Source organism: Schistocerca americana, chromosome X (assembly GCF_021461395.2).
Source record: "Schistocerca americana isolate TAMUIC-IGC-003095 chromosome X, iqSchAmer2.1, whole genome shotgun sequence".
NCBI classification, from domain to species: Eukaryota; Metazoa; Arthropoda; class Insecta; order Orthoptera; family Acrididae; genus Schistocerca; species Schistocerca americana.
In genome coordinates, this window is record NC_060130.1 from 806,338,882 (window position 1) to 806,366,466 (window position 27,585).

A 27,585-nucleotide genomic window follows, 5' to 3' on the forward strand; every position below is an offset into this window, starting at 1 on the left:
CAGCAGGAAACTGCGACGTGTCACGCAGCTTGCAATGTACGCATGTATGTGCGTGGTTTGAAGAACGCCAAGATGAGTTTGCTGTACTCCCCTGGCCACCAAACTCCCCAGACTGGCAGAAGTAAAACTGTGAGGACGGGGCGTGAGTCGTGCTTGGGTAGCTCAGTTGGTAGAGCACTTGCCCGCGAAAGGCAAAGGTCCCGAGTTTGAGTCTCGGTCCGGCACACAGTTTTAATCTGCCAGGAAGTTTCATATCAGTGCACATTCCATTGCAGAGTGAAAATCTCATTCCCCAGATTCAAACCCAATCAAGAATCCTTGGAAACTCCTCCATCTGGCTGTTCGCACAATCGGTCCTCATCCAAGAAACATATTGCAGCTGGCCATGACACTGGAGCTGGCATGCCTCCACATCCCTGTACATACCATCCGGAACCTCATTGACAGTCTTCCTGCACATCTGGTAGTGATCCGCACTGCTGAAGGTGCCTATTCAGCTTTTTACTTGTGGCCGCATTAATGTGACTGGGCAGTGTAGAACATTTGTACAACCCATTCTTGAGTACTGTTCGAGTGTTTGGGATCCCCACCAGGTCGGATTAATGGAAGAGATCAAAGTAATTCAGAAGTGTGCTGCTGATTTATTGCTGATAGATTCAATCAGCATGCAAGTATTACGGAGATGCTTCAGGAAGTGAAATTGGACTCCCTGGGGAGAAGACAATGCTCTTTTTCATGAGTCATTATTGCGAAAATTTAGAGAATCGGCATTTTAAGCTAATTGCAGGCTGATTCTACTGCTGCCAACATACAGTTTGCAAAGGACCATGAAATAGGGTTCGTATGGAGGCTTATAGACAGTCATTTTTTCCGTCACTTTCTTTGTGAGTGGAACATGACAAGAAATGGCTAGTAGTGTTATAAGGTAGCCCCTGCCATAGATACCATAATTTACAGCTACAGTAGTGATTGTTGCTATGTCTACCCTCTTCCTTTGTTCATCCTGCACCTTTTGAGACTGAAGCACTTTCTGTATTTTCCCCGAAACTCTCCAACCTGAGTAAAAGTGTATAAAGAAAACCTGAATTATATTATAAACCCCATGAAGTAAACTGGAAACTCTTTTGCCGTAGACAGGTTTGTGGAGCAACGTGTCACAGTGTGAACATTGCACTGGATCCTATGCAAGCATTTTAGTCATGAGAATGGAAAGTGAATAATAGTTTGGCACATGAGATGGTTTATAATAGCCCACTGTAATGCATCATTTTGGTTAACTAGATCATTGCCACAAAAATACAGTTTTAACTGTTTTTATCCCTTTGCCATGATGTTTGGTTTGTATTTAAAAACTATACCAATCAAAAAACCCATTAATTGCATTTACCTCATTACTCTAAATGCAAATATCTGACTTCAGACTCCTCTGTATAGCTTTGAATTGTAGGCATAATTATTTTTAGAGGTCCATAATAGACTTTGTATTTTACAGTTAATATTTTCTGACAGGTGATCCAGTAATATGGTTTTGCGAATTTGATAGTACTGTCTTTCAGGCTGTTTCTAGGCAAAGAAGTACTGGTTGCACTCTTACTCATTTGCTGTGGGTCGAAGTATTCTGTCATTAACTTACCGAGAAAATGTAGTCACTGCTTCTAAACACTTACAGGTTATAACAATTAGGTGTAGCTGTATGTAATTTTAACATTTCTTATGGTAAACAGGTAATGATTTCATGTTCGGTTCTAACTTTTATAAATAGCATTCCAAAAATTGCTTTTGTGATAGGATATTTTCGCTGACATAAAACACCATACCTTTTGGATCTGTAGCTACATGAAGGAAAGCCAGCTGTGTTGTTACCCAACATTCTATTTCATGATTACTTCGCACGTTTTGGAATGAAGACTGAAGCCTCAAAATTACCTTCCACAAGCTTATGGACTTATATGGTCAAGGAAACAACAATTATGTCTGTTTCTTGTGACACAAAGCTATATATATATATATATAGCTTTGTGTCACAAGCTTGTGGAAGGTAATTTTGAGGCTTCAGTCTTCATTCCAAAACGTGCGAAGTAATCATTTAAAGTTGCAAAAAATGAAAATAAATGATTTCAGAAAAATGTCTGATTGGTAAAATTAGTCTATCATTTGAAGTTAACTCTAAATGATAGATAGTGAGCCATTTAAGCTCACTCTTAAAAGCTTTGTAGCCTCGGTGTCTCGTATTTGTTGGTATTCAGGTGCTGTCGCTGCGACTTGAACATTTAGTCAGGTCCATAATCTGTGTCATAATGTGAGCAGTCCTTAGCACATGGGGCAAGGGCAAATACAGATTGAACTTCGAATATCTCACAGTTTCTGAATCGATGATTAATACCCTCTACCTGATGTCACATCGTGGTCCAGTTTGTACGCTACTTTTACCAGATGATCTGCCATTTTGTCTACAGTGGTCCAATTTTTTTGCTGTTAAATGTATCTTCTGATGTAATAGAAGTGCCCCAGATTCGTTTTTAAAGTTTTTGCATTATTTGCCCTTTGCAAACTGCTTTGCCATGGTGGATACACTAGTTCCCATCAGATCACTGAAATTAAGCAGTGTCGGGTGTGGCTAGCACTTGGATGGCAACCCATCAGGGTCTGCTGTGTGCTGTTTGCAGATGGGGTGCACTCAGCCCTTGTGAGGCCAATTAAGGAGCTACTTGATTGAGAAGTAGTGGCTCCAGATCACAAAAACAGACAATGGCCAGGAGAGCTGTGTGCTGACCCCATGCCCCAATGTATCTGCGTTTTGGCCTGAGGACAACATGGTAGTTGGTTGGTACTTTTCCAAGGCCTGTTTGGATGGAGTTATTTTATTTGCCTTGTATTCAGACTAATGCCAGAGTAGATGGCCATAGTCATGAAGGCACATACATTCAAGTAGAAACAGTGATGCCATTACTCATTCAAAATACTGTATTAATGCTGTTACTGAAATTGCATTGTTTTTTTTAAGAGAACCTTAGGCTTCTCTTTTATCTACTGCTTTTTTGTTAGATGCTACAGTGCATGTTACTTTCGTAAGATGATGTGATGTCCTAATTCACATTTTGCATGTAAAAACTCTGAACTAGCGATCTGAAGAGAAGTTTTTAAAGGTTTCTCTGGGTGTAAACATATTTGTAGATAATGTTTTGGAAGCTTTTCATGAAAACTGCGTTGCATACTTTACCATTTCATTATGTGTTTACTGTCTAAGAATACATGCTTATGATTTTATTTCAGATGCCAGAGGAACAAGCCTTCTGTGTCCTTATTAAACTAATGTACAATTATGGCCTACGAGATTTGTACAAGGATGGCTTTGATGTCCTCTACTTGAGATTGTATCAACTGGACAGGTTGATGGAGGTATTCAGTAATTTTAAAATGCTAGTATCTGTTGTAGTATCATCATGTATTAGTACATCAGTTTTAAAGTTGTGTATGGATACATAGTCGCATAATGGTATTAATCAATAGAACATTCTCAAGTGCCTAGCCACATTAAATGGTTAAATGACCATGCCATGATGGCTGAGCTGTTCGAGTTACTTTCTTTGATATATCTAGTCAAAAGCTTATTTATTTATTGTATCCACAGACTAAATACATGGTGTGGATCAGGTAAAATACCTGTTTGTGTTTTGTCCATTCACCATTTATAATCTCACATTAGCTGCATGGTCTGATCTCCTGCTCAAAACCTATATTGACGGGGAATATTTGCAGTTTTAATTTCTGACACGTAAAGTCTGTTGGTCAGAGCCTCACACAAATGGTGTCTTTTAGCATATGTTGATGCAAGTTTAGTCCGAGTACTAGTCATAGAGTATGGAAAATGTTTCCATTCTTTAAATAACTTTGTACGCTTCATGTGGCACTACTTTCAGAATGTCATTATTTTTATTATGAACTATGTTTCTGTTCCAGCTCTTGAACTATAAAAAATTTCAAGAAATGTTAGAATGTTTGTACAGTTTTCTTTCTGTTTTTAGTTGTTATGCCACATGCCATCTGAACTGAAGAAATTTGGTGTCTACTCCATATAACTTAATTCACGCTGTGTCTGTTCTCAACCACTTCTCTGATCAGATTTGCATTATATCCTTTCAGGCCATTATAGCACATGGGGATTAAATGTAAACTGGAAAAAAATGTATTTTTGGAAACATATTTTGTTTCCATGTTATCATTTGAGAGACATGGTTTTACATCCAGATACATATGAAGTGTGAGCCATAACTAGTTTTCCTGGGGATAGATGTATGTGAAGTGTGAGAAAGTTTCTTGTTTTGTATTCATATTAAACATTTTTTGTGAATGCCAACCATTACAGGAATTTTTACTAACTTAGGCTTAGGCTAGATTATTGCAATGTGGCATACAAAGAAGATCATTCAGGACTGATAAAGGGTTCTACGTTACCATTACATAAAGTAATGCAAGCTTAAATTAGGACTCTTTTTTTTTAAGAAATATGCTTAAAGGCAAATACCAAAATTCAGATTTCTTGTTTGTTCAACTCTGCGTGATAGCCTTTATAACTGGCAGAATAAAGACCACAGGATGACAAAGCTTATGTACACCTCAAATACAGTGAAGAAGAAGAAGAAGAAGAAGAAAGTATTGAGAATGTGAAATAGTTAGCAATGTAGTCTACAACAAGACCTACAATCAGTTGCAAAGGAGATGGCACTTTGGTGTTCTGAAATTTAGCATACCCAAGTTCTACAGTACTTCTTGTATGTTCCCACATAGTCTCTAACAGACTTTGCAGGCCATGAATATCATTTGGTCTTACCAACACTAAATCCGGTGGTACACACTTCCACTACTAGGGTTCAGTAGTCAAAGAGGCAACACAGACCCATCTGTGTCCTGAAACTTACAATAAATATAGTAGCTATGATCATCATCATCATCAGCAGCAGCAGCAGTAGTAGCAGCAGCAGCAGCAGCAGCAGCAGAGAAAGCAACATAAAACACTTAAGTGGTGTTGGTGCCACTCCTGTTCCCACATGACTGTAGTGATTAGTGCTCCTGAGTGATGCATTGCCACAGCTGGTCATTGCTGATTGGCCACTGTTTAAACAGCTTGTGAAAATAATTTTTGTTGGCTAATGTAGAACACATGCTAATTGTAATGAGGCCATCCATGAGTGTAAAGAAATCTATGAAGCCAAACTGGTCATCAAAAAGATGTTATCATCAAGAGAGTAGAATGATTACATGAAGTGGATCTGCACTTGTCAGTGACATTACCTTCACTGTAATAACAACAAAAAGGGGGATGGGGAGGAATAGTAGTTTGTATCCATCTAGACAAATGAATATTTCGTATTTTTGTTATCTGTTGGTATTCATTTAATAAATGTATGTGAATGAAATTGTTTTATTTTATTATTTTTAGCATCAAAGTACTTAATAGTGTAAATGATGTGTAATAGCATTTTACAACCAGGTGCTTTCATTTATGTGCATCATTAAAACTTGGAACATTTGACTAGCTGGTAAAATCTCTTTCTCAGTTTTACTGTGCTCACAAATTGTATGAGGGAGGGCAAAACATTTTTGTGTGTTTATTTTCTTTAATATATTCTGCATACTGTGTTTACACAGTACTGTCCTATACCTCATTTATTCTGTACATCAAAAAGGTGTGTAGGACCAAACAACAAAAAATAAACAAACAGTGATTACAAATGCTAAAGAAAGCTTGAGTTACAAACCAAGAACTTTATGTTAATGATTGTCATCCTGAAAATGTTTGAAATTACAAGGTATCAGATGATTTTACTGTTGTTCTTCTTGCACAGATGTGAAACAATAGTTGTATTGGATGCTTTACTGGCATTTGATCTGGACAATACACTAAAAAGTTACAGAGTGAGTAAAGGAGTCAGTAATATGAACCATTTGAATCTTGAAAGTTGACACAGCTTTGTACATTGTAAGCCCCAGAAGGGTTATCATCACCATAATAAGGCTGATTATCTCATTTTGTTATGAAAAGGATAGATTGTTACTAACAAAATAGAGGATACTGAGTGGCAGACAGGCTCAATAAAAAGGCTTCCATACGCTTGAGCTTTTGGCCAAAAGACCTTCTTCTAAAGTAGAAAACACAATGAAAACAAAATGTGTATGTCTTTTGTACTGTAGAAGAAGACCTTTTTGGCCAAATAGTCAAATGTGTAGCAGTCATCTGTTGCACCTGTCTGCGGCTCAGCGTCTGCGCTATATGGTGAGTAGCAATCAATCCTTTTCATAATATGTCATTATTCCATCCTGGATTATCCAGTGTTTGTTATCTCATTTGAATTTTTCCCTCCAGTGTATAAAATTTGACTTCTGAGAGAGGTGGGAAGCATTCCTGAAGTAGTGATGTTATAACTGTGTTGAGCCACAGCAGTTAGATGTTTAGATGTTACTCACAACGCCAAAGACAGTTCCTTCTTCAAAAATTGTTAATGAAATCATCCGCATTCATCATACAGAGCCCTACAATTGATTATGTAACTGAGTACTGATTGTAGTGTGTTGCCTAGGCCACAGCATGGTAGCAATAAAGAGATGATGTCCATGCAGGGCTATTAATAAGCTGCTCGCAGCATCACATTGTCACTGACAACAGGAAAAAGGATATAAGGAGCAAGTGACTTTTTTATACATCAAATGACAATAGCATTGAAGTACTGCTTATTTCACTGGAAAGATATCAATGTTACATTCCTTCTACTATAAGCATTACTTAGGGCAATGCCTCCAGATCTGAATCTTATAGGTTTGAAGTCCATGACTGCTAAACTTTTCAACTTGCTTTTTTAAGTGCAGGAATGCGTATGCAATCTCTTGAAAGAATAGGATGTCTTGAACTCCACTTTCCTGTTCTTTTTATGTATATATTAAATGTCTGTGGATGCTGAATTTGTAAGCTCCAAACAACACTGAAACTTTATTTCTCCTTATGAAATGTTTTGTGGCTGTAGCTGTGCTACACATTAAGGATTTCATCAGTTGGACAGTTATCTGACCTTTCACATTATTATATTCATTTTGTAGGTTAACTATTTAATGGATAAAGGTAACAACTCACTGAATGGTAGAAGCACTGAGTTGGTCAAAAGGCAAATAAACAAGGGTTTTGGATAAATCTTTTTTCATACCTGGGGTGAGCAGATACTACAGCACAAAACCTGTTCAAAATGATGGTCATCTTTGTTATAACTCCAAGTTGAACAAATATAATTCAAGGACGACATTATACATGAAAGTCACAGATCGAGTAAACAAAGTAAGACGTGTGCACACTTTAAAAGTCAAATCATAACTGAGTCCGAGTCTAGCGGCTGCTGGCTGGCTGGCTGGCTGGCTGGCAGGAAGCACCGCATGTAGAGGATGCGCGTAACTGCACGGCGGCACTTTGAAAGATCGGCGAGTCACAACAATCTTCATTTGTGTGAAGTAGATCAATAAAATCCTTGCACATCTGTAGTTAGCAGATGGACAGAAAATGTTGCAAAGATTTTGGTTTTATACTAGTCTCAGTGGCATTCTTCAGAAAGTTAGAATTCTATACATTTAATTTTGAAAACTACCGAATTGGATGTTCATTTGCTCTAGTTGTAAATATGTAAGTCAACCTCTGATATTGTGTGTAGCAGACACTAGTTTTTACAATAAATCTTGATTCATGCTTTTAAACTCCTCTAAAACATGTTTTCAAACGTTTTCAGGAGCAGTTACCCAAATTGTGGCAGCATTTTACTGAGAAAGGTGTAGAGTCACACATGTTTGCCTCTCAATGGTTCCTAACTGTTTTTACAGCTAGGTTTCCACTGTATTTTGTTTTCCATATTTTAGATGTTTTCCTATTACAAGGAGTAGAAACTCTGTTTCAAGTTGCATTGGCTCTGCTGATGGTATGTATGTACTTTGTATATTTGTATTATTTATTTATAAATTAGTTTTATGGTAATTGTACAGTGTGGACCAATTACTTTTCTTTGAATATGTTTTTAATTTAAGTTATAATTTGAGTACTTTCTTCGCCTTTTTCTTTGCATTAATCTGTTTCTTATGCTGCTGTAAACTTTTGTTTTGCTAATGTATGTGAAAGAGTTAACACCAAAAAAGAATGCCCCAAATGAATCCATACTCAGGTTATTTATAGAATAGTGTACCAGCAATAAGTGATTTAAGAATGCAGAACGCTGACACACACCTACACCCACAACCCCTGTGTGAAGTACCCCATACATGTTGATGCACTCACTTCCATGTACGGGGGTATTTCGGAAAGTGAAGATACACTATACGCCAGAGGAACAGAAGAGTTTTGGCGAGCAAGTTGGCAACACTGGTGTTAACCTTGAACTGTTAGCTTTCTCCTTGCGGTCGTTCGGCTTCTGGTTGGAGTGGGTCGTGTTTAAAATGGCTGCGCCATTTCAGAATCCCGCCAAATGCGAAGTGCGCTCTGTCATACATTTTCTTCATGCAAAAGGTCAGCGACCAGCAGATATTCACAAAGAAATTGTTTCTGTTTATGGGAACATTATGAATCGACAAAATGTAACGAAATGGTGTCGTCATTTCTCTGAAGGTAGGACCGATGTTCATGACAAACAAAGAACAGGTCGGTCATCTATGATGTTTGATGCCCTTCTTCGGAGAACGGAGGAAGCAATTCGTGCGAATAGACGTCTCACATTGAAAGAATTGCATCAGATCACACCAGACGTGTCAATGACAACTCTTTATGACGTTGTGACTGTCAAGTTAGGGTACAGGGAATCATGTGCGCGCTGGTTTCCAAAACTGTTAACAGAAGAACACAGAAAGAAAAGGATGGGCTTTGCACTTGACTTCCTCACACGCTATGCTGAAGCAGGTGATGAGTTCCTTGATCACATTGTGACAGGTGATGAAACGTGGGTTTATCACCATACACCTGAATCCAAGCAACAATCAATGCAATGGCGCCACTCGAATTCACCAAAAGCCAAGAAATGCAAAACATCGATTTCAGCGAAGAAAATAATGGCTTCTGTTTTTTGGGACAGACAAGGCATTCTTCTGTTGGAATTTATGCCTCCTGGAACGACAATTAATGCTGCTGCATGTTGCCAGACTTTGAAACGTCTTTGAAGGGCAATTCAAAACAAATGCAGGGGAATGCTGACAAGTGGAGTCCGCTTGCTTCATGACAATGCTCGGCCTCACACAGCGCTTGTAACCAAAGCACTACTCAAACAATTCAAATGGGATGTATCGGACCGTCTGCCATACAGTCTGGACCTTGTGCCCACCGACTTCCATGTCTTCCGTTACCTGAAGTCACATCTTGGTGGAAAATCATTCCACGGCGATGAAGAGATCAGAGATAAAGTTGAAATGTGGTTCCGACAACAGTCGGCAACCTTCTATGACTGTGGGATACAAAAGCTTGTGTGCCAACTTAACAAATGTTTGGATAACGGGGGTGATTATGTCAAAAAACAACAAATAATCCAGTTAATAAGATGTAACTGATGTTTTCTAAATAAATGTTCTATTTAAGGACTGCGAGCCATTGTATCTTTACTTTTCAAAATGCCCTCGTATCTTGAAGTCTCATATCTCAACATTCTGGAATAATATGCTGAAAACGGACCTAAAAAGAGTAGTGCCAAATGATGTAGACCACACAATAGGCGAATTTTAAAAGTGGCCCCTACCACTTCATTCTCATTATAACATTGTTGATGTCCAGTTCCAGTTTTACAGATCACAGTTTAAACAACTAAAGGGACACACCCCTCTTCCTTCGTAAACATATCCAAGAGAGAATTAATTCAATCATTTATCAGAGCCATAATATTTGTTGAACTTTGCAATGGCATTATATACAGTGACAGAAGTATGCAATTAATAGTGCACATGATATAATTTGCTGTACAGTCACTGAAATTAATTACACTATCCAGTAGGTAATAGTAATTGAACATTAACACCATGAGGTTACAGATATGATACATGGATGTCACACGGATGATGTCAAAGCACATTTAGCCTGGGTCTCTAACCAACATAGTTCTGTTATCCGAGTGCTAGCTGTTTGCAAACTTTCCCTGTAACCAACATACGTGTTGCATGTTCACTTGCCCAATTGAGACTCTGACATTATGCGACATAGAGATGTTATCCATTGCTTTTCGTCGACTTTCACTTTAATCGACACAGAGATGTGAGCATCATACTAGCTGGATGTGACTTTCTGTGCATAGATCTCCCTCATGATAACCAGCCACAGACTTATGACATGTAGACCTAGAGATGTTGCCCATTTTTCACAGACTGCCAATTTCAGGGAAGGGGTGATTACTTCAAGACAGGAGGCAGAATGTGATGTGACATCTGAATTTGCTTAACATTTTGAAAATTGACGAGGTTGGATTTTACTGTTTCACATTGACTCTTAAGACTTTACTATTATCTGGTTTATGAAACACATTTCAGGTTAGTAAATCATAAAAATATATGGAACGTTGTTATGCTTCCATAGTCTGAAATCCCCTACTCAAGAGTATGACATCCATCTTAAAATCAATCTTTTATGAACCTAAATTATTCAAAATCTTTTTTATGGACTGAATTAATTAGTGAGAGGTTTTTTCTGGTTTAGAAAATGTTGTCAATGTTCAGAATCTTGTAGGCATTAAAGCAAAATAGGCAGTCAAAGTTATGAGAATTCGAACTATTAATGTCAATTATTTCATAAGTTAATTAGTTTCTGATAATTTAATGAAATGCTTGGAACAGCTGCTTTCGAATGAGTGTTAACAATATCTCCAACACTGTCCATTATAATTATCCGGGCTGTTATGCCGTGGTCGGTTGATGAATTCTGGGAATCGACACAGAATTCATCAACCGACCACGGCATAACAGCCCAGATAATTATAATGGACATGATATTTCTGGCTGTGAAAGTCTACATTTTAGTATCTCCAACACTGCCCATTAGCTCAAAATGTTTTCCAATTATATGACATTATCATAGCTTTAATTAGCGATAACTTTCAATTACTCAGACGTCTAGTAAAAGTAATTGCATCATTATAATAAGGAACATAAATATAAACAGTTGAACCATAAAGTTAAATGAAATTTCAAATAAATAAAGATTATTTCATATTTTCCTGAACAAATTACGTATTATGTGTGTAACTGCATTATATATAGAATGAAAAAGTGAAAAAAAAATTATTCATGGGAGCTGAAAACACAGCAGATGAAGTAGTTTCCAGATTCCTACATCTCACTACCAGCTCTCTCTATTGTGCAGCCAGGAAGTTCAGCATTACACTGAACTCATTCACTGATCAGTCATCAAAGTGGACTCATGAAAACTAATGCCAGTACTCATCGTCAGAATCAAAGAACACAACATAATCTTGTGAGTGAATTCAAACAGAGCAGAATGAGCAGTCTCATGGAAGTTGGTTAGCCGTGCCAAGACATTTCAGGTTACACAAGGCATACTACTATGACAGTTATGGATTTACATAACAGTTGTACTGAAATTTGTCATGACACCATGGACTAATCACCATGTTATTTGATTGGCCAGAATGAACAATAATGTTTTGTCTACAGTATTGGCTCTATCTTGGAGCACTGTGGCAGATGTGGATCTGTTAGCATCCACTGTCCAGTGGCCATCAGCTGCAGACAGGACTTACAACAAGCATGTCATTGTGTCTGCTTTCATTGTCCAGAAACATCATACATATCAAACTTCCTGGCAGATTAAAATTGTGTGCTGGACCGAGACTTGAACTCGGCTCCTTTGCCTTTTGCAGGCAAGTGCTCTACCAACTGAGCTACCCAAGCATGACTCACGACCCGTCCTCACAGCTTTAATTCTGCCAGTACCTTATCTCCTACCTCCCAAACTTCACAGAAACTCTTCTGCGAACCTTGCAAGGTTTTGTTCAAGAAAGTCAATAACACATTGATCCACCTCTGGACCTAATGCAAGCAGTTATTTGGCTTGGCCTTGCTTAATAGAGTTGTTGGATGTCTTCCTGAGGAATATCGTGCCAATTTCTGTTGAAATGGTGTGGTCCAGCCCATAATGCTCCAAATTTTCTCAATTGAGGAGAGATCTGGCAACCCTGCTGGCCTAGGTAGCGATTGGCAAGCATGAAGACAAGCGGTAGAAACTCTCGCTGTGTGCGGGCAGTGATATGCTTGCTGAAATGTAAATCTAGGATAATTTGTCATGAAGGGCAACAAAACAGGTGTAGAATATCATCAGCATGCCACTGTGCTGTAAAGGCACCACAGATGACAACCAAAGGATCCTGCTATGAAAAGAAATTGCACCTGAGGCCGTAACTCTAGGTTGTCAGGCCGTATGGCGGGTGACAGTCAGTTTGCTATCCCACTGCTATCTGGGGCATCTCCAGACATGTCTTCGCTAATCATCAGGGCTCAGTTCAAAGTGGGGCTCATCACTGGGGACAGTTGTACCCATGTTAATGAGATTCCAGGTGTCTGGAGATGCCCCAAAAAGCAGTGGGATACCAACCAGAATGCCACCCACTATACAAGATGTGATCAAAAAGGAAATGGATTTTTTTTAATTTCACAGGCTTTATACAACTGATTTTCAATTTTTTTCATTTTGTTGGTACATGTATACTTGATATATCTTTTAAAATTTTCCTGTCGAATTGACTGTTCAAACAAATTTCTGGCTTGCAGCCGGTCGTCGTTCAATACTTCACATGATATTTCAACTGGGCACTTGCCAGTCATCTTCAGGTGAGCGTCGCAGACTGGCGAAATCGTCCTCCATTCCGCAATATATAGCATACTATAACTATTCTGCGCATGCGTCAAAAACTTGATAGATGAACCACACTGCCCGCTGGCAGCGCCCTCGCTGGTGGAATAGCGAAACTCAGTCACCCTCTGCATTGCTGTTTGCCACGGCTGTCGACGCACACCGCATTGGTTGTCATCCATGGCACCCTTACAACAGAGCGGTCCATCGACGATATTCTGTGCCCCCGGTTTGTTGCCCTTCATGACAATCCATCCTGGGCTTACATTTCAGCAAGATAGTGCCTGGCCATATATGATGACAGTTTCTACTGCTTGTCTTCATGCTTGTCAAACCATACCTAGGCCAGTAAGATTGTGGTATCTCTCCCCAATTGAGAACATTTAGAGCATTATAGACAGGGCCCTCCAAATATCTCGTGACTTTGATGATCTAACATACCAATTGGACAGAATTTGACACAATATCCCTCAGAAAGACAACCAACAACTCTAGTTATCAAAGCCAAGCCAAATAACTGCTTTCATAAGGGCTGGAGGTGGACCAACAAATTATTGACTTGCTCAGTGTATGAAGCTCCTTCTCTCAAATAAATCATCCAATTTTTTTCTGAAATTGTAATAGTTTGTTTATCTGTGCATGTACATCACATCTACTGATTTCTGTCCCATTTGGGTAATTTCTTCATGGTGTCGTATTTTTTTCCTTGGAGTGTAGGTTCTTTGTGCAAGGATTGTGGAAGGATGTATTGTATTGTGACAGTAGGCAGGGTAGAAAGCATGGTGCTGTATTAGCTACTTCCCTCAGTTATATGGTCGAACATGAAATTGTTTGCTACTGATGTTATTGCTAGGGGGGCTATGTCATGGCTTACATCTCAGTAGGAAAAGGAATGGTAACAGGAAAGGAAATTTGGCATTAAGGCAGGGAGAGGGGAATTATTGTCACTCATTGGAATATCCCTGCAGTCAGTGATATGAGAGCAGGACTGTTTTTAGGGTAAACTCAGATCTTAGGCTGTCAGTGTTAAGTAAGTATAACTAAAATGTCTGAAGATAATTGGTCAAAGAGCACAGGTCCAACTCACAGACTGATTAAGGGAATTGGAAGTCATGGATTCTCTCATCCATCTTGGGTTGATTAAGGAAACTGGAAATCATGCATTCTCTCATCCATCTTGGGTCAACCGTCTGCAACACGGAAAGGTGTGGAGATGAGATAAAAGACAGATCACAGTAGGATGAGTGGCTATGTAGACGCCCACCAAGATCTGGCAGAATAGAATGATAATGAAAAGCACAAAGATCTGGCTTGCTGAAGCTTTTGTATTTTTCGTCTTCTTTTAGACTTGCGAAACATGGACTCTTAAGGCCACAGAAAAGCATCAGATTGATGTATTTGGGCTTTGGCGCAGGTGCAGATTGCTGCACATAAAATGGGCTGAAAGAACAACTAATGTGTCCATTATTCAGTAACTCAGTACCTCCAGGTGACTTTCTTCTGGTGACAACCAAAACATTCTCCAGTTCTTTGGCCACATTGTGAGAAGAAATGGAGAAAATCTAGAGAAGATAATCATGGAAGGAAAGATAGAGGAAATGAGACTGACAGGGAGAGCAGCAAGCACGTAGATGGATAAAATTAATATTATCTCCAGTCTACCTCTTCAGCAGGCTCTAAGAGAAGCAGGTAACCATATAGGATGGAGATGATTGGTTTATGGGGTCATAACACTCAGCCTTGAGCACAATGATTTGTGATGATTATACCAAAAATTATAGGGATAATAAATAAAATCAATGAACATCTAATTTGTTTGATGCATTGCAGCTCATAAACCACGTAGATGTAATTTATGTTTCTTGACATCAGTTGACCACTGCTGTGGGAATTCAGTGTGTTTTAGTGTCCAGGTACTGCTGATCAGGTATGGAGAAAGGAGGTGTCACATTAAGAAGGGATACAAAGATAAATATTTTTATATCCTTAGATTTTGTAGTGATTTGCATTATGAAGCACATGCTGCAGACATAGAATTTTGTGAAACACATACTGTCGCAATACACAGGGCTCCATTTGGTAATTTTGAATTATGCGTGAAACAACTTGATACATTATAAAACTTTGTAACTTTGAAACAGAATGATATGTAAGTGGAGATTTCTTGTTGTGCTCTTCAGTCCAAAGACTAACTTCATGCAGCTCTTCATGCTAGCCTATCCCATGTAAGCCTCTTCATCTCTGCTTAACTACTGTGACCGACATCCATTTGTATATGCTTACTGTAATGAAGCCTTAATCTCTCTCTACAGTTTTTCCCCTTCACACTTCCCTCCAATACTGAATTCACTGTTCCTTGAAGTCTCGAAATGTGTCCTGTTAACAGATCCCTTTAAAAATATGTGAAAAGGATAGATTGCTGCTTATCTTATAATGGAGACGCTGAGTCATAGATAGGGAGAACAAAAAGACTGTCAAACAAGTAAGCATTCGGCTGAAAAGGCCTGCATCAAAATTAGACAAAATACACACATTAACGCAAGAGTTATGTGTGTGCGCGCGAGCGTGTGTGGTGTGCATGTCATGTCTAATGAAGGGCTTTTTGGCTGCAGACTTACTTGTTTGACAGCATTTTTGTTATGTCTACCTGTGACTTGGCGTCTCCGCTATTGAGTAGCAGTCTATCTTTTTTATATGTTGTCATTATTCCATCCTGGATTTTGCATTGTTTAACAGATCCCTTTATTAGTTAAGTTGTGCCATAGATTTCTTTTTTCTCCAGTTTGATTCAGTATCTTGTCATTAGTTGTCCAATCTATCCATCTAATCTTCAGCATTCTTCTGAAGCATTACATTTCGAAAGATTCTATTCTCTTTGTGTCTGAACTGTTAATCAACATTTCTCTTCCATACGAGGTTACACTCCAGCCAAATACTTTCAGAAAAGACTTAGTAACAGTTTTTTTAGGTTAACTAATTTTTCTTTTTCAGAAACATATTTCTTGCTATCTCCAGTCTGCTGCACTTTTATGTCCTCTCTACTTGGGCCGTAGTCAGTAATTTTTTGCCCAAAAAGTAAAACTCATCTACAGTTAGTGTCTCATTTCCTAATCTAATTACATTGGCATCACCTAATTTAATTCACCTACATTCAATTAGCCTTGTTTTATTTTCATTGATATTCATCTTATAACTTCTTTTCGAGACATTATCCATTCCATTCAACTGCTTTTCCAAATAGTTCCTGTCATCTCTGACATGTTAATGTAAACTTTTTGTGCATACGTGCTCTAAAGTCAACGTCTGTATTGATGACAGTTTTCATTTTATTGGAAAGCTATACTTGAGTCCCTAGCCATTTTGTGTGAGCTCACTCTCTATTCAGTTTGCAACAAAAATTGGGTACCAGCAGCTCTACTGTTACAGTATTATTATATACAAGTTTAGTTTGTGAAGTTGCAGCATAATTCCTGTAGTTAATGGTCTCCCAGATCGTGATGGTCAACTGCTGATGTTTAATGTCAGGCTGCATGAAATAAATAAAAAGAATCAGAAAACTGGAGGGGTGATAAATGAAAAAGAAATTGAAGAAATCAAGAAGTATTTGTGAAATACAGACTGGAAAGATGATGTACATCTACATTTGGTGTTAATGAAAAATATAATGCATTCAACAACATAGTTAAAAGTTAATTTTAAAACTTTTTTCATAAAATATCAACCTGTGTAAATAGATTAAATGCTCCTAAACCCCGGGTTCAGAATATTTTGCGAAAACCAAGAGAAGACTACTTTTGCATCAAGGGATGCATTTGTACATCGAATCATTGCAAATCTTGTTGAGAGACAAATCAGTAAATATATGTTGTTGTTGTTGTTGTGGTCTTCAGTCCTGAGACTGGTTTGATGCAGCTCTCCATGCTACTCTATCCTGTGCAAGCTTTTTCATCTCCCAGTACCTACTGCAACCTGCATCCTTCTGAATCTGCTTAGTGTATTCATCTCTTGGTCTCCCTCTACGATTTTTACCCTCCACGCTGCCCTCCAATACTAAATTGGTGATCCTTTGATGCCTCAGAACATGTCTTACCAACCGATCCCTTCTTCTGGTCAAGTTGTGCCACAAACTTCTCTTCTCCCCAATCCTATTCAATACTTCCTCATTAGTTATGTGATCTACCCATCTAATCTTCAGCATTCTTCTGTAGCACCACATTTCGAAAGCTTCTATTCTCTTCTTGTCCAAACTATTTATCGTCCATGTTTCACTTCCATACATGGCTACACTCCATACGAGTACTTTCAGAAATGACTTCCTGACACTTAAATCAATACTGGATGTTAACAAATTTCTCTTCTTCAGAAACGCTTTCCTTGCCATTACCAGCCTACATTTTATATCCTCTCTACTTTGACCATCATCAGTTATTTTGCTCCCCAAATAGCAAAACTCCTTTGCATATTTTCATTCAATAATGTTATATCAAATAACATTGTGGGGTAATTCAACTTTAGGAAAGAAGGTGTTCATTGCTCAAAAGTGTACTGTAAGAATAATATGTGCTGCTCACCAATGATCAGTATATTTATTCCCTTATGAAGTATTTTTTTATTGTAAATAATCCATTGCAGTTCAAAAGAAAAATTGTGTATGTAATTACAATACCAGGAGAAAAAATGACATTCATTACTCTGCATTAGGGTTGTCTTTAGCACAACAAACTGTATGCAATTACACCACCAAAATTTTTGATCACTTGCCCAATGATGTAAAATGTCTGACACAAATTGAAAAATAAGCTGAAAAAGTTTCTCCTTGACAACTCCTTCTATTCTGCAGAAGAACTTCTAATTTTATAATGTGTAAAAGGTGATGGATATGAATTATTAACTCACAACAGTACGAATGTAAAATGATTACTTCCATGTAATTACAATTAATTATACAAATGATCCATGGAACATGATACTAAATAACTAATTGACAATGAGAGGATTAAATCACATTAGGAAATTTACTTTCAGGAAGAAACAAGTCATTCCAGCAACTAGATAACAACTATTTGGATCACTGTAGAACACACAAGATAGGAAAACTGCATAAAATATTAAGAAATTTGTTTAAAGGTAGATAATAAACTGTTCACATATGTCCTCAAGACTGCAGTCAATTTTAAGAGCTTTTTTCTGACAGTTGTTTTATATTTCATGTTTGAACACTTATTTAGTACTGGGCCTATGTAAATATTTTACATTTAAACACAAATCAGCAGTAAAATAATAAAATTTTCTTCAGCTGAACTTTATAATGAATCTTTTCATAATGGTACTTTCCTGCGCTGGCTTAAACATGCTTCTGTCAAGTATTTTGGAAACTAAAATGGATTCTCAAGTCAGCAGGCTATATTTACCTTGATGGCTTATGTGCTGCAGTCCAGAACAGCTAAGGAGGCAGGTAGATGGAAAATGCATAGTAGCAAGACAAAGTATACCACATGAAGCTGCAGCCAAAATTCCACCATTTGTGCTGTTCCATGTGTAACTGAGCATGCTTTGAGCTTTCAGAGGTTATTTTCTCTGTAGTGCTTGTGATTTGATGGCTGTGTTGTTCTCATGGTATTTGTTATTAGTGACATGAGGAAAAGTGCCAAGTGTTATCCAAACAAGCAAGAGCTGTAGTTTACTGTATGTATATTTTTTTCAAAAGAGGGTTGGAAGTGAATGAAGCATCAGCACATGGTTTCTGTCCTGTTATTGCCATTTGCCAGTTGAGAGCAGCTGAGGTGTGTAGTGTATGACTGAGAACCATGCAGCAGTTATTCAGCCAAGTGAACACCTCTGTTGAAGCTAGTAGATGACTATATTTTAAATCACCAGGGAAGTGATGTGATCATGAGAAGGGGGCAGGCAACCTAGACAGTGCTCCTAAAATCATTTTTTATCACAAAATATTCAATATTTATTGTGAAGTCGAATAGCCGACTGCAGAAAATTTAGTTTTCTGCAGTCAGTGGACAAAGGTATGAATGTTAAACAGAATAGACTTCAGGTATTGAGAGGAAATTATTTATGGGGAGGAACAGTATTATGGCTGCAAAGGAGAATACAATAGATATGAGACAGTGAACATTCCACATTTGTTTTATTGTCAAAACGTACGTAAACCAGAACCACACCAGGTCAGTGTGATACCTAATAATAATGAGTTCGGCAGTCTGAAATTTCATATAGATAAAGGTCACTATAATATTATTTACACTGGATCATCAGACATGGCCTTTAATTCAAAAGAGTAAACTTTTATTTAAGACATCAATGTCTAATAGTTCTCAGTATAACCACTGCCAAATGTTGCCGTGCCTCCGCCAAATTTTGATATTGTGATGGACAGTAGTAGCAAACTCTCGCGGCCCCTACTCTGCATACCAGAAATATGATTTGGTTAGTGAGTAATGTGACTCCACACAACTTGTCACAAACCACAGCAGAACTGCTGATACTTGTTAATGCCTATTAACCCTCAGAGTGTTCTGTGTTCTCGTGAATTAGACGTGATTATTAGTGTGACTGAAACGTAGCAAGGTGAAATGGCTTCACTTGTTACAATTCCACCCCTGATTTTTTTTTTTTTTTTTTTTTTTTTTTTTTTTACTATGCGTAATGCATGTACCTTGATTATATGGGATCACTAAATTCTTATCCGCACTATATTTACTAAACTTTGTTATTTGTACATCTACAGCTATACTCTGTGAACCACCATACAGTATGTAACAGGGGGTACTTTGTGTATACCACTGTCATTTCCCCCATCTGTTCCAGTTGTGTATGGTCCATGGGAAGAACAGTTGCGGTGTGACTGTGTGTGAGATTAAATCTCTCTAATTTAACCTTCTTGGTCTTTTCGTGAGGTATACATAGGAGGAAGCAATATGTAGGTTGAATCTTCTAGGAAAGTGCACTCTTAGACATTTAACAGTGAATCACACTGTGATGCAGAACGCCTCTCTTTCAGTGTTTGCCACTTGAGTTGGCTGAGCATCTCTGTGATGCTTTCAAACTTACTAAATGAACCTGTAATGACATGTGCTGCTCTTCTTTGGATCTTCTCTATTTGCTCTGTCAGTTCTATATGGTAGGGATCCCAGACTGCTGAGAAATATTCAGTTATTCGTAGAACCAGTGTTTTGTAAGCTGCCTCCTTTGTTGATGTGCTGCACCTCCTGAGGATTATTCCAGTGACACTCAGGTATGACATCTGCCTTACCTACAATTAGTTTTATGTGATCTTTGTTTTTTAAATCACTCTGTATGCGTACGCTTAGCTATTTAGTGCATGTGGCTGCTCCCAGTGATATGCAATTGTGCAGTCACGCAATAATTGGTCTTTCTTCCTATGTGTGTGCAGCACATTACGTTTGTTTATTTTGAGAGTCAACTGTTGATCTCTACACCAATTCTCAATCCTTTGCATGTCTTCTTGCATTTTGCTAAAATTTTCTAGCATTGCGACTTACATGTATACTATAGCGTCATCTGTGGAACTTACGAAATTATCTGCTATGTGACTTATATATATATTGCAATATATATTGCAAAAAGTAGTGATCCTGTAACACTTCCTTGGGGTACATTGCATTTTTCATCAAATGTGGGTCTTGGTACTATATAGTTGTAATTTATGATGAGGTGTAAAACTGAGAAAATTTGACATGGTTGACTACTCAAGTTGTGAATTCCAGCGGTTTTGTTTGCTATTCTCTTCTTTACTTCAAACACTGCAATACTCTGTCAAATTGCTAACAACATAAAATTTTGCTACATCACTGTGGCCTTTAAACAAAATCATCAGCACTCAGTTTACAAATAAGGTAAGAACAACTTTGAACATTTACAGTAAAAAACTGCTTATAATAATAAAAGAGTGCAAAATTTTAATATTATTTTACTCTCAGTAACACATCAAACTTCACTCTGTCATTTGGACAAGTACTTTACTTGTCTGACAGTATTGGACCATTGAACTTCCTCTTGGTCCACGCAATACTGCAGCACTGCAACAGCATTTTCATTATGTGCCTGTTGTGGATTTCAGTGTATGCTGCACTGTGGACTTTGTGATATCAGTTCCTTGTACATGATGCCACCGACACAAAACCAGTAGTGCCCCCACTAATATCTAGTCGTCATTATAGATTGTACCATACCAACTGCCATTAAATCCTTCTTTGAATCTTACTTCAGTTTAGAGCTAAATGGTTGTGGAATATAACTGAGATGAGAAAGAGGTGATTGCCATGTACCACACTTCATTATTCAGTGTCATACCACAAAATACTTTTCAACACATTGCAGGTAATGTTCTGCTCAGGAGTTGCTGCTACTTCACTGGCTTGTCAGTCTTCGGTGGCTGGCGCGCTGCCAAGATGGCCTTGAGCCGCCTTATCGGCGGGGTCAAAGGTCAAGTGCTCAGACAGCTGACGTAACATGCTGTTGCGTACTCTATGTCGACAGATTCTAGATGTACCCTTGTCCAATTTTCAGCTACGCTACAGATCAATTTATTTATGAAAATACAAAGTACAGTCTCCAACAAATTTTACATATTCGCAAGTACCTTTACCTTTAATCCAAATAAATACAGTTTCATTTACAGATATCTTACGTCTACTACGTGTATACAAGGAAAAGGGTGAGGGTGACATGTATGATGATTTCCCAAAGTCTTTATTTGCATTTTCACATATGTGGAATGTGCGGTAGGCTATGACGTCACGGTCGACGAAGCTTTCCAGTCCCGATACATTGGGTACGCCTGTACCACCTCGTACAATTGCGACGGTTAGCCAACCATTACCATGAGAGAATGTATCGTTCAGATCAATACTGAAGTTAAGTCTACATCCACAAAAGACAGCAGGTCCATCTAGTAGAGAGTGTGCAGCGACAGATTTTATGGTATTTTTCTTCTTGTCAGCGGCAGATGTTGTCATTTCGACGTCTTCAATTGTTTTATATATTGTCTGTCTTGCAGACATGTCTCATCTTGACTAACATTTTGCCCGTACGCGCAATACCTAGAACGACTAGTATGCGCGTACGGTATAACGGGCAAAATTGAAAACTGCAAATATCATAAACTGACAATACCATTACAACCCTTGAGCACCCCCTAATTGATATTAGAAACATTATCATATTTGATTACTTATTCACCAAGTTATTACACATTGATCAAAAATTGCACTAAGTCCCATATGGAACTCCATGTTGACGGACTTTAACTTTCGTCGCTTAATTGAAACGCAACTTTTCTAAGTCCGAAAACCGTCAAAAATCAAACTCGCACAACTCCCCAAATTACTATGCCATATGATGTACCCTTGTCCAGACATTATAAATTCCAAATATCATCATCATTGATCAATCCATTGATCTGTAGCGTAGCTGAGAATTGGACAAGGGTACATCACGAACCGGGGTGCTCAAGGATGCAACAGCATGTTTAATTGATGAAACAGATCAATTTATTTCTTAAATAGTGTGTGGGGGGTTGGGGGGGGGGGGGGGGGCACGACAGACTCCCCCCACACCATATCTACATTGAGGAACCAACATGTCTCATCTTGACTAACATTTTGCCCGTACGCGCAATACCTAGAACGACTAGTATGCGCGTACGGTATAACGGGCAAAATTGAAAACTGCAAATATCATAAACTGACAGTACCATTACAATATGTGGGCTGTTGAACATGTGTCAAATTCTATTGATCAGAGGCATATCCATAGCACTCATTCAGTATCCAGTAAATCGGGACTATAGTCTTGGACAAAATATATCTGAAATGTTGTTATTCTAAGACACATTAAAAAACTGTATAATTCAATGCTATTGCAGATCAAGGCACATTTTTTGGCTTATGTCTGTTTCATGAAATTTTGTCTGATTTAAAATAACCTGTTATTGATATATACATTTCATAATTTCTTTGTATGTAAAATGTTACCTGTAACTGCAAAGAGGGATGAAAATCATAATAGAATCAAATTGATATTTGACAGAAATTTGTTGCATGTTTACTGCATATATGGACATTTTTGGTTCTCTCTGCCCATTATTTTGCTAATATTAAGAGCACATAAATTTTGTTTTTTGTTACTGTCCTGTATGCAGCAGAGAATAACTTCATCATCTGAGAACCAGGAAAAATGTGTGACCATATGGAATCACTAGTCATTCATCCAACATGCTGTCACAAATTACTATTATATTTTGTGATGGAAATTAATCCTATGATACATAATGTGAGTTATTTGTTAGATCATACACCTAGAATCAACATTTAAGAATGTGTTTTGGTATTAGTAGAACACAAACTACTGTTCAGTCTCATCTGGTAATTAGTGTATAATGAATTTCAAAGTAATATGATGTCTAATTTGATGTTGGTGTATCATTCAGATTTTGACACTTTTTAAAAAAAAAGTCTTGGTTTAGTTTACTCTAGTTAGATTTGCATATTTTGTAGTTTATATCTGTGATGTGAATGTGACAGGCTCACAAATATAATAAACACAGTGAAAATGTGGCTGCATACAGGCAATTTACATGAATCTTTAATGTGTATTAATAATTGTTATTGGCACTTGTTCAGACATTTTGTCTACCTAGAAATTAATTTATGGAGTAGAAGTTCTCAAGCAGAAATGATTTCAATTTGCTAATTATAAATCTCATCATTAGTGTGTATTATCTAGCTATTTAGCAAATATGCAATATTATATCTGACATTAAAATTAGTTTCAAAGTGTCATTACTAGTTACATTCTTCCTTAATAGGTTTGTAAGAAGGAATTACTCACGCTTGATTTTGAGACGACACTTAAGTATTTCAGAGTTTCCCTCCCAAAGAAATGTCGTTCTGAAGAAGTTGCCAAAAATATAATGAAACTAGCTACAAGTCTGAAAGTAAAAAAGCTAAAAAAGTATGAACAGGAATTCATATCTGAAAAAGGTAAGTGACAGTGCATCATTTCATATTGTTCATAATATAGAGTTTGTAATTGCAGCTAGTTGCTATTCTCCATAATTGTTCCCGCAGTATATATGTATTTTAAGGCATTTGTTTTGATGTTGTTGCAGCCAAAGCTGTACAGTATTTTTTCTTACTTCTTCTGTTCATGGTCTGTTGTGTGTGAAAAGGATACAGATGCTGTGATTTTAAACTTTGGCAGTATGGCTTGTTGTTTCTAAGAGATAATAATTTTTCGGCAGTAACAGTTCCAATAAACCATGACTGGCAAATAATGTGTAAAGCTACGCAAGGTTGCTTGTTTTTCCTTCTGGCATTGTTTTTCATGACTAACAATAAGAATTAATATGTGTATTTGTTTGCAGATGAATTACAATCTTATGTAGATTATGTATGGAAAACCTATTTAAGTAATTTAATTTCCTTTGCCTTATTCTGGTACATTGATCTTTCATTTCCTTTCTTAATAAGTAATAAGTAAATCGATTATGAACCCAAAAGTTGCTGTAAACACAATTTGGAATTTTCCACATAAATAATTTCAAAAAATGGAGGTAATGGTAAATGACCAACATCATCGCCATTATATTTTACATATTCCAAGACTTACACTAAAAGTCCCCCTGCAGTGTGTTTCCCAGTTTTCTGAATAGTTGTTTTCTTCTCCTGATGTGTTTGCAAAGTATGTTTCTTATACCGTGATCAAGCAATTTAACAAATTTGAGAAACTTTTGTCTTATCCCTCATTTAATTAATTGTCTTACCCCCATATTCTGTGATACAATGATCACAGTGAAAGTTTCAAGAATGTCATGTTTCTAGTAGAGGTGGATAAAGATGAGTCTATATTGAATGCTGCTCCATCATCACAATTTGCTTGTTCTTGGGGCAATGAAAACAATGGAAAGGTTTCTGAAACCATACAATTCTGCATCAAGCCTACCAGCCAGATCAGGACCTGTGTTACTTTTCTGTATGAGAAAGAAGAGAGATACCATCTGTGGGAATTATATTGATTCATAGAAAGTAAATGTTTCTGCCTGTAAAGAGATCCTGAACAACATTTCCAAATACACTTGATATCGTTCTTGAATATGTGGTTTGAAGGGCTACATGTTGAAAGAGTGGTATGTGTACTTTGAGACCATGTGAAGTCACAATTTTTCAGGAGAATGGAAGTAGCTTCTTTTCTCAACTATCAGAGTGATCCTAATAATTTTGCATGTATGACTTTCATTGTGTTTGCTGGAGTGAAAGATTTGGCTTAAATGTTTTCTCTGTTATTTGAATTTTATTTTGTGTATGTGTTTTATTTTTGTATTTATATGGGCTCTTAAACCTATGAAATAGTTGCTGTAATTGAATTAGTTACAAATTTGGCTATGAGATATGTATGATTCAATTAAATTAAATATGTGACTTGGTGACTGAGTGGGTAAGGAAAAGTCTACAAATCCTGAGACCCAAAGCTCAATTCTCTGTTGGTCATAAGATATTTTTCTGTGAGTTGTCACTTTTTCAGTTCTGGCAATGCCTTGTTGACATGAAAAAATGCTAAGTCATATTGTCTGGTTTACAGAGTTAGTGTCAAAAATGAGGTATGTTACTTGTTGAGTCAAACACACACACACACACACACACACACACACACACACACACACACACAGAGAGAGAGAGAGAGAGAGAGAGAGAGAGAGAGAGAGAGAGAGAGAGAGGGGGGGGGGGGGGGGGACGGATAATTTAATCTTTCAGAAGTTTGATACTTCTGTGTACATTATAATTCAACTGTGACCTTTTGTTGGTGTCTTATAGCCTCATTAATTAATTATGTTTCAAATTTTGTGTTCAACAGAAGCCCAAGAAGCTGAAAAGAGTTATGCAACTCGACTTGAATTTCTGCAGGCTTCCCTGCAACGTTCTGAGGAAGAAAAGAGAAGCCTCGAAGAAGAAACATTGCAGGTGTGTACAGCTCATTTGTTTCCTGCATCTGTTTCACTTTTCTCATATTTAATTAGTCGTAAAAGCATTCTGTATGTGAAAGCTTAAGATAAATTGTGCTGTCAAAACTAAATATAGGAAGCTGGTGAAACGTGTTGGGATTGAGAGAGCTAACATATTTTTTGATAGTGGAGATGTGGAAATGTATACAGGGAAAATAACAGAGCCAAATCTTAAAAATAACAGCAAGTATTACATTTTTATAGTTCATATTATGTCACGATGTGTCATTTGTTATTAGTAACTATTTAAGCATATCTAAAAATGGTGAGTTAGGTAGTAGTACAATTATGAAGGTACAGATTGTCAGTTATTGTATTATAAATGAAATCATGGGACAGCAGTTTATAGACTTAGTGGACAGAGTGCATGGTCATATTACATTCCATGTTCCCCAGCTATTTTCCATCAAGAGAAATAGCTGCATCAGGTTGGAAAAGAACAATATTATAACAAACTGCTTCATCAAACATGAGGTGTGTGGCAATTTGGCCATCATCTCACTGTACACGAACAATAAAGTTGACACAGTAGCAAGAAATGCATCATTATCGCAACTCTAAATGTAAATGCTGGATTCATTGTAATTTCAACTATCTGGCTCGCCTGCTCAATACAGATTTTAAGAAACCAGTTTTTTATTATCAGAGAAGAAATTGTGTTGTATTTACCGAAGAAATCATTATATTGTTTTACTGCTTTTATTGCTCTTCTTTCTACTTTCCATTTTTTCTCTAGATTAAAGAAATGCTGCAACGTGAAGTACAAAGGGCTGAAAATGAAAGCTGCAGAAATAATACAATCATTACGGAATATAAACAGGTAATGCACAGCATAATGAATGAAACTACTGTTACATTTTGTTCTTTTTCAGTAGTGTATACATTATTAACTTTCGAAGATGCTCACTATAATATTTGCAAGACACGTGCCTCATGTGCTTCACTCTAAATTTTATTAACTTGTAATTTGGAGATTCAGTTGTTTTTTATGTTTGTTTTAGTCACCTGACTATACTTTATGTCCTTTTCTTAGAGATTTTGACCCACAGTAATTAAAAATTTTCATTGTATGATTTCCCATACATTACTTAGTTTCCAGACAGAAAAAAATTTGACTGAAATTAACACAGTTCTTCTCTGCTTCATATTGTTGCATCAGTATACAAAGTACATGAAATGTATGCCATTATCTGAAGATTCCTTTAAGCATAATACTAGGTATAAATAAATGAAACCTTTATTCATCAACATTATGACTGATTACAGAATTTTCTTGTACAATAGTTATAGTTCTTTACAGTCATGTCGTTTTACCTCTGATTTCAGCGTAGTCTACATCTATGAGATTTTTTTCAACCAAAATTAATTTTTACAAGAGAGACCTTTTCTTAAACTATTTTTGCGCATAGTTGCCACCATTGTTCAGACATGGGTCATAGCAGGAAACCAACTTTTCTATAACTTCTTTGTAGAAAGATTTCGCCAGTGAAGACAGCCACTGCTCAACACCATTTTTTGGGCATCGTCATCACTGTCAAAGCACCTTCCCCCAAAATCACACTTCAAGTTCAAGAGTAAGTGGTAGTTAGAAGGTATGGAATCAGGGCTGTATGGTGGGTGACTAAACTGTTCCCAACTGAATTGTTGAATAAGGTTTTGTGTTGTCATGAAGCAACGCAATGCATTG

General features: G+C 37.3%; 1 protein-coding gene across 1 annotated transcript in view; it reads left to right on the forward strand.

Annotated features, from left to right (window-relative positions):
• The window catches only part of LOC124556493 (rab GTPase-activating protein 1-like), a 159,921-nt gene that overhangs the window by 105,542 nt on the left and 26,794 nt on the right, over positions 1-27,585 (forward strand). The window contains exons 10-14 of the mRNA XM_047130450.1: positions 3,274-3,399; positions 7,767-7,952; positions 23,706-23,880; positions 25,751-25,857; positions 26,635-26,718. Of these exons, the coding sequence (XP_046986406.1) occupies positions 3,274-3,399; positions 7,767-7,952; positions 23,706-23,880; positions 25,751-25,857; positions 26,635-26,718 (678 nt within the window). The remainder of the gene's footprint in view (positions 1-3,273; positions 3,400-7,766; positions 7,953-23,705; positions 23,881-25,750; positions 25,858-26,634; positions 26,719-27,585) is intronic.